At 42.1% G+C, this 13,443-nt stretch overlaps 1 protein-coding gene across 1 annotated transcript; it reads right to left on the minus strand.

The window, feature by feature from the left end:
- Positions 1-7,007: 7,007 nt before the first annotated feature.
- On the minus strand, positions 7,008-9,324 carry LOC124032984. Its single transcript, XM_046344926.1, has 5 exons — positions 9,200-9,324; positions 8,778-8,885; positions 8,296-8,493; positions 7,892-8,069; positions 7,008-7,018 (listed from the first exon to the last, which is right to left on the minus strand). The coding sequence occupies exons 1-5, from the start codon at positions 9,308-9,310 to the stop codon at positions 7,008-7,010; spliced, it is 606 nt and encodes a 201-aa protein (XP_046200882.1). The 5' UTR covers positions 9,311-9,324.
- Positions 9,325-13,443: the final 4,119 nt, after the last annotated feature.

Raw genomic sequence — 13,443 nt, forward strand, 5'->3', positions numbered from 1 at the left:
AACAGGTCCTACATGTTCAACGCGATCTCTGCTTTCAATGGGGCTTCTCATTGTGAGAGAGTTTGAGCGTGCCGAAAGCTCTCGGTCACGCGAAAAAACAGGTCACTTTTATGCGCGCTCTGGTCAAGTCCTGTCTTTTTTCCAAGATTGATTGAACGGTGCCTGTGTTTCTGTTCGTCCTCACGATTGCTGTACACCTTTATAACATGTTAAAGCTTGATTATGAAGTTAGTTTGACAAGTTTACTCGACATATAATATGTAAGTTCGACGTTTTGGTGCACATCCACTTGACTTTTGGCTACATTTTGACCGAAATGTGTAGTTTTTGAGAACCGAAAGACGCAGACTTGAAAACTAAACGCTGTTTTGGTAAGTATAATCCCTTCCAGGTCTTTTGATGGAAGAACAGCAAAGGTAAGGGAATATTTATGTGGTAAATTTGGGTTTCTGTGGACTCCAAGATAGAGGAGCCAGAATGCTACTTTTGGAGCGCCGACTCCTAGTATAGCCTAGTGAACACAACCTGTAACGTTAAAAATAAATGTAACACAGCGATTGCATTTAGAAGAAGTGTATCTTCCTATACATATGTAGAACATGCATATTTAGTCAAAGTTTATGATGTGTATTCCTTGTTAGCTGACGTTATCTGCCGGAGCTATCGTCATTTCTCCTGACATTTTAGTAGCATTTTTTGAACGATGCGTCATTGTAAACAGAGATTTATGGATATATATTGCAGATTATTGAAAAAAATGAATGTACTGTGTAACATGCTATATTACTGTCATCTGATGAAGATTTCAAAAGTTTAGTGAAATGATTTTTCTTTTAATCCTGCGTTTGTTGATTGCATATTTTTTCCTACTTGGCTATGCAAATGAGCTATGTCTGCGGTGGTGGTTTGACATAAATATGTGCTATGTTTTCGCCGTAAAACATTTTAGAAATCTGACTTGCTGGGTAGATAAACAACTTGTTTATCTTTTATTTGAGCTATTGGACTTGTTAATGTGTGGAGGTTAAATATTTTTAGGAATATTCTTGCGTTCCATGCACCACATTCCAGCTGAGGGTGTGGGGGGGGGAGGTCCCAGCTGGGAACGGGTGTCCCCAACAGGTTTTAAAGTTGATTAACAGCAAAAATGGCAGTCTGTTTAAGCATTAGATATCCTGCAGCATAGTCTGGGCTGGCTAATGCTAGAACAGAATGCCATCCCGGTCAGTAGTTTGTTTCACATCTAAAACAACACAAAAGCTTGTCGGTATGAAATGCATTGAGCAGCTATGATTTTCTCTCAGCTCAATACTATCTCCAGGGAGTTGAAACAAAATCTACTCCCCATTTCACGTAAACAAAGCACAGGATTTAAAAATAATTCTGCAACAGAAATGCTCTTACAACTTCTTGATGCACCCATCCCGTTAGCGGGATCATTTACATCAACATCAGCTGGATTGCTGCGAGCCAAATTCAAATTAAATTACAAAAAATATTTAATTTTCATGAAATCACAAGTGCAATATAGCAAAACACAGCTTAGCCTGTTGTTGTTAATCCACCTGGCGTGTCAGATTTCTAAAAAGCTTTTCGGCGAAAGCGATCCAAGCGTTTATGTAAGAACATCTCTCTCAGTCGACAAAATATTACAAACAGCTAGCCACCAAGTAGATTGGTCACGAAAGTCAGAAAAGCAATAAATTCAATCGCTTAGCTTTGTGGATCTTTGGATGTTTACACTCACGAGACTACTAGTTACACAATAAATGTTCCTTTTGTTCCATAAAGATTTTTTTATATCCATAATACCTCCATTTGTTTGGCTCGTTATGTTCAGTAATCCACAGGCTCGAGCGGTCACGACATCGCAGACGAAAATTCCAAATAGTATCCGTAATGTTCAAAGAAACATGTCAAACGTTTGTATAATCAATCCTAAGGTTGTTTTTTCAATATATAATCGATAATATATATATCAACCAGGACATTAGCTTTGTCAATAGGAGAGAGAGACTGTTGCACAAGCAAAACTCTGGGGACACCCAGTCATACACTGACGCGATGTGATCTTTCTCGCTCATTTTTCTGAAACTATGTCTAAAGACTGTTCACAACATGGGGAAGCCATAGGAAAAGGAATCTGGTTGATATCCCCTTAAATGGAGGGAATGCATTCAATGGAACATGGAGCTTTCAAAATAGAGACCACTTCCTGGTTGAATTTTCCTCAGGTTTTCGCCTGCAATATCAGTTCTGTTATACTCACAGACAATATTTTGACAGTTTTGAAAACATTAGAGTGTTTTCTATCTTAATTAACCAGTTGAAGCTATGGGGCGCTATTTCATTATTGGATAAAAAAACTTTCCCGTTTTAAGCGCAATATTTTGTCACGAAAAGATGCTCGACTAGGCAGCTTTGGAAAGAAAACACTGACGTTTTCAAAACTGCAAAGATATTATATGTGAGTGCCACAGAACTCATGCTACAGGCGAAACAAGATGAAACCTCAAACAGAAAATGAGCAGAATTTGAGGCTCGCTTTTTCCATCGTCTCCTTATATGGCTGTGAATGTGCCATGAGGGAGCCTATGCTCTCTGCCGTTTGTCCAAGGTGTCTGCAGCATTGTGACATATTTTTAGGCATATCATTGGAAGATTGGCCATAAGAGACTACATTTGCCAGGGGTCCGCCCAGTGTCCTTTGTCTAAATTGGTGCGTAATTTTCAGCTGCAAGCATTTTCCCATGGGATACAGAGGGGAAAGCACACTTCCACGAACGATATATCTTTGAAGAGATATGTAGAAAAACACCTTGAGGATTGATTCTAAACAACGTTTGCCATGTTTCAGTCGATATTATGGAGTTCTTTTGGAAAAAGTTTGGCGTTTTTATAACTGAATTGTCGGGTTTTTTTGGTAGCCAAACATGACGCAGAAAACGAACCGATTTCTCCTGCACAAATAATCTTTCAGGAAAAACTGAACATTTGCTATCTAACTGAGTCTCCTCATTGAAAACATCCGAAGTTCTTCAAAGGTAAATTATTTATTTGAATGTTTTTCTGGTTTTTGTGAAAATGTTGCCTGCTGATGCTAACGCTAAATGCTAATGCTAAATGCTAACGCTAAATGCTAAATGCTAGTTTTGCTATGGTTGAGAAGCATATTTTTGAAAATCTGAGATGACAGTGTTGTTAACAAAAGGCTAAGCTTGAGAGCTAGCATATTGATTTCATTTCATTTGCGATTTTCATGAATAGTTAACATTGCGTTATGGTAATGAGCTTGAGGCTGTATTCACGATCCCGGATCCGGGATGGCTCGCCGCAAGAAGTTAATCTGACAATGATATGCATATTCTAGATTCTGGGCCTGAGAAATAGACAGTTAAATTTGGGTACGTTTTTCCATCCAAAAATCAAAATACTGCCCCCTACACTCAACAGGTTATTAATATAATAATGATTTGAATGACTGTAGCCCCAAGGGCGAGGCTAGTCATTTTAACAGAATGAGAGATTATATTGCATTGGTTGTTGGTACCGGACAGAGCTGTATGAACACACAGTGACCTTCTTTTTTTATATCTTCAGTGATATTGTTAACAAACACGCCCCATAAAGAAAATGAGAATTAAAAACAGGTTCAACCCCTGGTTCGACCGTGATCTTGCAGAGATACTCCACCTCAAGAATTGCATTTGGTGAAAGGCTCGGCAACACGCATACTCAGACTGACTGGCACTCATTCAGGAAAATGAGAAATAAGTGCACTCAGGCTATCCGGAAGGCCAAAGTTAGTTTCTTTAAGGAGCAGTTCTCTCTCTGTGGGTCTCACCCCAAGAAGTTCTGGAAAACAGTTAAAGACATGGAGAATAAAGCCTCCTCACAGCTGCCCATGTCCTTTAAAGTTGATGATGTGGTTGTTACTGAGAAGAAGCACATGGCTGAGCTCTTTAATCATAACTTCATTAAGTCAGGATTCCTACCTGATTCAGCCATGCCTCCTTGCCCGTCCAACAATTCCTCATCTCCCACAGTTGCTAATGCAACTAGCCCCGATGTTCCTCCCTCCTTTTCACCTGCCCCACTACGAAGTTTCTCCCTGCAGACGGTCACAGAGTCCGAGGTGCTAAATGAGCTCCTAAAACTTGACCACAAAATAATATCTAGATCAGATGGTTTAGACCCTTTCTTCTTTAAGTTTGCAGCCCCTATAATCGTCAAGCCTATCTCTGACCTTTTCTCTCCTCTCTGGGGAGGTTCCCATTGCTTGGAAGGCAGCCAAGGTTAGTCCTTTATTTAAAGGGAGAGATCAAGCTGATCCTAACTGTTATAGGCCTATTTCGTATTGCCCTGTTTATCAAAAGGGTTGGAAAAACATGTCAATAATCAATTTACTGGCTTTCTTGATGTCTATAGTATTTTCTCTGGTATGCAATCTGGTTTCCACTCAGGTTATGGATGTGTCACTGCAACCTAAAAGTTCCAATGATGTCACTATTGCCCTTGATTCTAAGCAATGTTGTGCTGCTATTTTTGTTGACTTGGCCAAAGCTTTTGATATGGTAGACCATTCCATTCTTGTGGACCGGCTAAGGGGTATTGGTGTCTCTGATGGGTCTTTGGTCTTGTTTGCTAACTACCTCTCTCAAAGAGTGCAGTGTATAAAGTCAGAACATCTGCTGTCTCAGCCACTGCCTGTCACCAAGGGTGTACCCCAAGGCTCGATCATAGGCCTCACACTCTTCTCAATTTACATCAACAACATACAGTGGAGAGAACAAGTATTTGATACACTGCCGATTTTGCAGGTTTTCCAACTTACAAAGCATGTAGAGGTCTGTAATTTTTATCATAGGTACACTTCAACTGTGAGGGACGGAATCTAAAACAAAAATTCAGAAATCACATTGTATGATTTTTAAGTAATTAATTATCATTTTATTACATGACATAAGTATTTGATACATCAGAAAAGCAGAACTTATTTGGTACAGAAACCTTTGTTTGCAATTACAGAGATCATACATTTCCTGTAGTTCTTGACCAGGTTTGCACATACTGCAGCAGGAATTTTGGCCCAGATCCTTCAGGTTTCGGGGCTGTCGCTGGGCAATACGGACTTTCAGCTCCCTCCAAAGATTATCTATTGGATTCAGGTCTGGAGACTGGCTAGGCCACTCCAGGACCTTGAGATGCTTCTTACGGAGCAACTCCTTAGTTGCCCTGGCTGTGTGTTTTGGGTCGTTGTCATGCTGGAAGAACCAGCCACGACCCATCTTCAATGCTCTTACTGAGGGAAGGAGGTTGTTGGCCAAAATCTCGCGATACATGGCCCCATCCATCCTCCCCTCAATACAGTGCAGTCGTCCTGTCCCCTTTGCAGAAAAGCATCCCCAAAGGATGATGTTTCCACCTCCATGCTTCACAGTTAGGATGGTGTTCTTGGGGTTATACTCATCCTTCTTCTTCCTCCAAACAATGCGAGTGGAGTTTAGACCAAAAAAAGCTATATTTTTGTCTCATCAGACCACATGACCTTCTCCCATTTCTCCTCTGGATCATCCAGATGGTCATTGCAAACTTCAGACGGCAAACTTCAGACGGACCTGGATATGCGCTGGCTTGAGCAGGGGGACCTTGCGTGTGCTGCAGGAGTTTAATCCATGACGGCGTAGTGTGTTACTAATGGTTTTCTTTGAGACTGTGGTCCCAGCTCTCTTCAGGTCATTGACCAGGTCCTGCCGTGTAGTTCTGGGCTGATCCCTCACCCTCCTCATGATCATTGATGCCCCACGAGGTGAGATCTTGCATGGAGCCCCAGACCGAGGGTGATTGACCGTCATCTTGAACTTCTTTCATTTTCTAATAATTGCGCCAACAGTTGTTGCCTTCTCACCAAGCTTCTTGCCTATTGTCCTGTAGCCCATCCCAGCCTTGTGCAGGTCTACAATTTTATCCCTGATGTCCTTACACAGCTCTGTGGTCTTGGCCATTGTGGAGAGGTTGGAGTCTGTTTGACTGAGTGTGTGGACAGGTGTCTTTTATACAGGTAACAAGTTCAAACAGGTGCAGTTAATACAGGTATGAGTGGAGAACAGGAGGTATTCTTAAAGAAAAACTAACAGGTCTGTGAGAGCCGGAATTCTTACTGGTTGGTAGGTGATCAAATACTTATGTCATGCAATAAAATGCTAATTAATTACTTTAAAATCAATACAATGTGATTTTCTGGATTTTTGTTTTAGATTCCGTCTCTCACAGTTGAAGTGTACCTATGATAAAAATTACCGACCTCTACATGTTTTGTAAGTAGGAAAACCTGCAAAATCGGCAGTGTATCAAATACTTGTTCTCCCTACTGTAGCTCAGGCAGTAGGAAGCTCTCTCGTCCATTTATATGCACATGATAGTCTTATACTCAACTGTCCCCCAGATTTGGTGTTAAACGCTCTACAACAAAGCTTTCTTAGTGTCTCTGCCCTTAACCTTGTTCTGAATACCTCCAAAACAAAGGTCATGTTGTTTGGTAAGAAGCATGCCCATCTCCCCACTGGTGTGATTACTACTTCTGAGGGTTTAGAGCTTGAGGTAGTCACCTCATACAGGTACTTGGCAGTATGGCTAGATGGTATACTGTCCTTCTCTCAGCACATATCAAAGCTTCAGGCTAAAGTTACATCTAGACATGGTTTCCTCTATCGTAATTGCTCCTCTTTCACCCCAGCTGCCAAACTGACCCTGATTCAGATGACCATCCTACCCACGCTAGATTGTTTAGATCGGCAGGTATGAGTGCTCTTGAGTGGCTAGATATTCTTTACCAATCGGCCATCAGATTTGCCACCAATGCTCCTTATAGGAAACATCACTGCACTCTATACTCTTCTGTAAACTGGTCATCTCTGTATACACTTCGCAAGACCCACTGGTTGTTGCTTATTTATAACACCCTCTTAGGTCTCACTCCCCCCTACCTGAGACATCTCCTGCAGCCCTCATCCTCCACCTACAACACCCACATTCTGTTAAAGGTCCCCAAAGCACACATATCCCTGGGTTGCTTGTCTTTTCAGTTCGCTACAGCTAGTGACTGGAAAGCGCTGCAACAAATACTCAAACTGGACAGTTTTATCTGAATCTCTTCATTCAAAGACTCAATCATGGATACTCTTACTGACAGTTGTGGCTGCTTTGTGTGATGTATTGTTGTCTCTACCTTCTTGCCCTTTGCGCTGTTGTCTGTGCCCAACTATGTTTGTACCCTGTTTTGTGCTGCAACCATGTTGTATTGCTACCATGTTGTTGTCATGTTGTGTTGCTACCATGCTGTGTTGTCATGTGTTGCTGCCATTCTATTTTGTATTCTTAGGTCTCTCTTTATGTAGTGTTGTGTTGTCTCTCTTGTTGTGATGTGTGTTTTGTCCTATATTCTAATTTCATTTATTTCAAATGTTTAATCCCAGCCCCTATCCCCACAGGAGGCCTATTGGTAGGCCGTCATTGTAAATAAGAATGTGTTCTTGCCTAGTTAAATAAAGGTTAAATTCAATTCAAATTAAAAAAAGATTTCCAAAACAGTACCGCAAGCAATGTGTGTTAACTTTCAGACTGAGAGTCGGGGCTCCTAACAAAACTCCCCCGGTAAAGAAGATACTATAGTCAACAGGCGCTAAATTAGTTAGCGTCTATGAATGGGGTAGATACCTGGTAACTTGACGGCACTGGAAGAAGGGGGGCTCCTGTATAGTTACTAATGTAATCTTGGGCCTAAGCTATATAATCAATTTAAATAAAAAAATGTTTTGTGCTAAATACTATTTTGTGCTTCTAACTTTTTAAAGTGAATTTTAGAGCCCTGTATGGATTTAAGGGGACCTACCTCCTGGTTGTACCAAGCCCTTGAAGACACAGATGTTCTCTCCTCCACAGATCTGCTGGAGCACTTTCAGCTCGTCCTGCTGTGACCCTGCAGACCCCAGGTGACCAAGTGACCCCAGATAGGTCATCGTCACGGTGACATTGGATCGCTTGGCCTCCTTCAATGCCTTTAGGTTACTCTGGTACAGCGGACGAAGGTGAGATGTGATCGAAAAGAGATAACATTTTCTCATATTTGTTTGAATGCATCTCAGTATCTCAGTTATGAGTCAGTCAGATTAGTTATCAAATCATTGTCACATGGGCCGAATACAACAGGTGAAATGCTTACGTACAAGACCTTAACCAACAATGCAGTTCAGGAAATAGAGTTAAGAGAATATTTACTAAATAAACTAAAGTTACCTGTTTGTTCTTGTTATAGTCTGCAGTTCTCTGTGAGCCTATGGAAGAGAAGGATCCTCTGCGTTCGCTGTACAGATAAGGGCAGGAAGCGCTCAGAGAGCCTCTGACTGAAGCCAGACTGGAGGCCTTGGCTGTGATGGCAGGGAGGTAGACATGTCCCGTCCCTCCTACCCCTGGGTGCGTCACTGGTTTATTAAGCTGTGAAAAATTATGTCACAACCTGTTATGGTGAAAGCTGAAACAAACAAAGAGACCAGAGTGAGTATTTTGACTATAATTAGTGTGGAAAGGATGTTTGATTTTTTTTTTTGACACGATTTGGTTGTATGTCCTTACTCCTTATGGTAGACTGGATTTGAATCTTTCAGACATGCACCTTCAAAACTGGGAGAACTGTCTGACCTATGACTAGGTCCATCATAATAAGACAGTAAATACAGAATAATACATTTTTAAAAATGATCTGTTTTATTGTCACATACACTGTAGATTTCCACACTGTCAGGGCTTTCCAGCAGAAGAAGCTTGCTCTTCCCACTGATGATGCTGGCAGCTACAGTCTTATTAGCAGTTCCAGATTGTGCTGGTATCTGTAGGAAGATGTAGAAATCACATACAGTACATGTCAGGTCAAGATTTGTCCATCTTATTCAACCTTTATTTAACTAGGCAAGTCAGTTAAGAACAAATTCTTATTTAAAATTATGGCCTACCCCGGCCAAACCCTAACCCAGATGATGCTGGGCCAAATTGTGCGCCACCCTATGGGACTCCCAATCCCGGCCGATTGTGATACAGTCTGGAATTGAACCAGGGTCTGTAGTGACACCTCTAGCACTTATTAAGCACTTATTAAGATAAAACCCAAGACACATTTTTCCACCCTCTTGACATATGCACTTACAGGTGTGTCTCTGTCCCCAGCTTGAACACCCGGGTAGAAGAGATCCCGAAGGAGACTCTGGCTGTGTCTTCTCATCCACCGCACAGACTCCTTCTGATATAACTCCATCATTGCTGGTTGCTGTTTCCCTTGTCTGCAGGAAACCATACTGTATCCAGACACAGAAATATCATAGTTTTGCCTAACTCTCTTATTATTAACTTTCAATTTTGAAGCTGGTCAAATTCACTACACAAGAGGAGAAGGCGATGAGATGCCATTCAAATTAGCATTGTCACTGACATGGCTAGTGAATTAACAAAAGGTGCTGTGTTTGCAATCTAATCTCAGGCCGTCATCTGCAAGACAGATAGGAGGAGTATTTTGACAAATAAAATTTGATTTGATTTGATTTGAGTAGAGTTGGAACAGGAGGCAGCAGGCTGCCAGCATCCACACACACAGACATTCATCTCATTTGGCCCAGCGCTTAGGTTGCAGTATGCATGAATGACCACAGAATCAGATGTATGGTAACAGGTATTGACTGTAGGCTGCTCTTATTATGAGACACGACTAATAGCCCTGGACTTCCTGACGGGCCACCCCCAGATGGTAAGGGTTGGTAACAACACATCCACCACGCTGGTCCTCAACACAGTGGCCCCTCAGTGGTTCGTGCTCAGTCCCCCCCTCCCTCCCTGTTCATTTACATTACATTTAAGTCATTTAGCAGACGCTCTTATCCAGAGCGACTTACATGACTGCATGGCCAGGCACGACTCCAACACCATCATTAAGTTAGCCAATGGTTTTCCTGATCACAGTTGTAGGCCTGATCATCGACAACAACGAGACAGCCTATAGGGAGGAGGTCAGAGACCTGGCCGTGTGGTTCCAGGACAACAACATCTTCCTCAACGTGATAAAGACAAACGAGGTGATTGTGGACTACAGGGAAAAAGAGGACAGAGCGCACCCCCATTCTCATCGACAGGGCTGCAGTGGAGCAGGTTGAGAGCTTCATGTTCATTGGTGTCCACGTCACCAACAAACTAACATGGTCCAAGAACACGAAGACAGTCATGAAGAGGGCAGGACAAAACCGATTCCCCCTCGATTCCCCCTATCATGGGTCCTCAGATCCTCAAAAGGTTCTACAGCTGCACCATCGACAGCACCCTGACTGGTTGCATCACTGCCTGGTAGGGAAACTGCTCGGTCTCTGACCACAAGGCACTACAGAGGGTATTGTGAACAACCCAGTACATCACTGGGGCCACGCTTCCTGCCATCCAGGACCTCTATACCAGGCGGTGTAAGAGGAAGGCCCTAAAAATTGTCACAGACTCCAGCCACCCTAGTCATAGACTGTTCTCTCTGCTACGGCAAGTGGTACCCGAGTGCCAAGTCTAGGTCCAAGATGCTTCTAAACAGCTTCTACCCCGAAGCCATAAGACTCCTGAACACTTAACCAAATGGCTAACCAGACTATTTGCATTGCCCCCCCCCTACCCTTTCACACCGCTGCTACTCTCTGTTGTTATCATCTATGCATAGTCACTTTAACTTGTTGCGTGTAGGGGGCAGTATTTTGATGTTTGGATGAAAAACGTACCCAAAGGAAACTGCCTATTTCTCAGGCCCAGAATCTAGAATATGCATATAATTGTCAGATTTGGATAGAAAACACTCTAAAGTTTCCAAAACTGTCAAAATATTGTCTGTGAGTATAACAGAACTGATATTGCATACGAAAACCTGAGGAAAATCCAACCAGGAAGTGCTGTTTTACCTGAAAGCTCTCAGTTCCATTGAACGCCTTCCCTCCATTTAAAGGCATATCAACCAGATACATTTTCCTATGGATTCAACATGGTGTGAACAGTCTTTAGACATAGTTTCAGGCTTTTATCCTGAAAAATGTGCAAGAAAGTTCTCATCGCGTCAGTGGATGGCTGGGTGCCAGCAGCATTTTGCATGCGCCAGCAGAGTGGAGCAGACATTTTCTCTCTCTCTCCTATTGAAGAAGCTACAGTCCGGTTGAAATATTATCGATTATAAATTGTAGAAACAACCTGAGGTTTGATTATAAAAAACATTTGACATGTTTCTACGAACTATACGGATACTATTTGGAATTTTCGACTGCTCGAGCCTGTGGATTTCTGAACATAACGCGTCAACCAAATGCAGGTATTTTGGATATAAAAATATTTTTTTATGGAACAAAAGGAACATTTATTGTGTAACTGGCAGTCTCGTGAGTGCAAACACCCGAAGATCATCAAAGGTAAGCGATTCATTTTATTGATTTTCTGACTTCCGTGACCAATCTACTTTGCTGCTAGCTGTTTGTAATGTTTTGTCTGCTGAGAGAGATGTCCTTACATAAACGCTTGGTATGCTTTCGCCGAAAAGCTTTTTGAAATCTGTCATGCCAGGTGGATTAACAACAAGCTAAGCTGTGTTTTGCTATATTGCACTTGTGATTTCATGAAAATTAAATATTTGTAGTAATTTAATTTGAATTTGGCAATCTGCAATTCAGCGGATGTTGACAAAAATGTTCCTGCTGACGAGATGTGTGCGTCAAGAAGTAATATTAAAAAATGTGAACTTTTTTTTTCACCCACAATCTGCATTCAGAATAACTGCCAGGTTTAAAAAGATAAGTGCATGAAACTGGAACAACCATTCCCTAATGGGTGCAATAAGTCTAATACATTGGATAAATACAAAAAAATGCTATTTGTCTTTGTGTAGTTTAAGTTGAAATAATCAATGTACAGTAGTGGCCAACAGTTTTGAGAATGACACAAATATTAATTTTCACAAAGTGTGCTGCCTCAGTGTCTTTAGATATTTTTTGTCAGATGTTACTATGGAATACTGCGGTATAATTACAAGCATTTCATAAGTGTCAAAGGCTTTTATTGACAATTACATGAAGTTGATGCAAAGAGTCAATATTTGCAGTGTTGACCCTTCTTTTTCAAGACCTCTGCAATCCATCATGGCATGCTGTCAATTAACTTCTGGGCCACATCCCGAAAAATGGCAGCCCATTCTTGCATAATCAATGCTCAGAGTTTGTCAGAATTTGTGGGGTTTTGTTTGTCCATCCGCCTCTTGAGGATTGACCACAAGTTCTCAATGGGATTAAGGTCTGGGGAGTATCCTGGTCATGGACCCAAAATATTGATGTTTTGTTCCCCGAGCCACTCCACTTAGCCACTTTTGCCTAATGGCAAGGTACTCCATCATGCTGGAAAAGGCATTGGTCGTCACCAAACAGTTCCTGGATGGTTGGGAGAAGTTGCTCTCGGAGGATGTGTTGGTACCATTTTTTATTCATGGCTGTGTTCTTAGGCAACATTGTGAGTGAGCCCACTCCCTTGGCTGAGAAGCAACCCCACACATGAATGGTCTCAGGATGCTTTACTGTTGGCATGACACAGGAGTTATGGTAGCGCTCACCTTATCTTCTCCGGACTAGCTTTTTTCCGAATGCCCCAAACAATCGGAAAGGGGATTCAACAGAGAAAATGACTTTGGCCCAGTCCTCAGCAGTCCAATCCCTCTACCTTTTGCAGAATATCAGTCTGTCCCTGATATTTTTCCTGGAGAGAAGTAGCTTCTTTGCTGCCCTTCTTGACACCAGGCCATCCTCCAAAACTCTTTGCCTCACTGTGCGTGCAGATGCACTCACACCTGGCTCCTGCCATTCCTGAGCAAGCTCTGTACTGGTGGTGCCCCGATCCCGCAGCTGAATCAACTTTAGGAAATGGTCCTGGCACTTGCTGGACTTTCTTGGGCGCCCTGAAGCCTTCTTCACAACAATTGAACCGCTCTCCTTGAAGTTCTTGATGATCCGATAAATGGTTGATTTAGGTGCAATCTTACTGCAATCTTACTATCCTTGCCTGTGAAACACTTTCTGTGCAAAGCAATGATGACGGTCCGTGTTGACTTGCAGGTAGCCATGATTAACAGAGGAAGAACAATGATTCCAAGCACCACCCTCCTTTTGAAGCTTCCAGTCTGTTATTCGAACTCCAGCCTTGTCCTCATCAACACTCACACCTGTGTTAATGAGAGAATCACTGACATGATGTCAGCTGGTTCTTTTGTGGCATGACTGAAATGAAGTGGAAATGTTTTGTTGGGGATTCAGTTCATTTGCATGGCAAAGAGGGACTTTGCAATTAATTTCAATTCATCTGATCACTCTTCATAACATTCTGGAGTATATGCAAATTGCC

This window comes from Oncorhynchus gorbuscha, linkage group LG04, assembly GCF_021184085.1.
Source record: "Oncorhynchus gorbuscha isolate QuinsamMale2020 ecotype Even-year linkage group LG04, OgorEven_v1.0, whole genome shotgun sequence".
In the NCBI taxonomy this organism is placed as follows: Eukaryota; Metazoa; Chordata; class Actinopteri; order Salmoniformes; family Salmonidae; genus Oncorhynchus; species Oncorhynchus gorbuscha.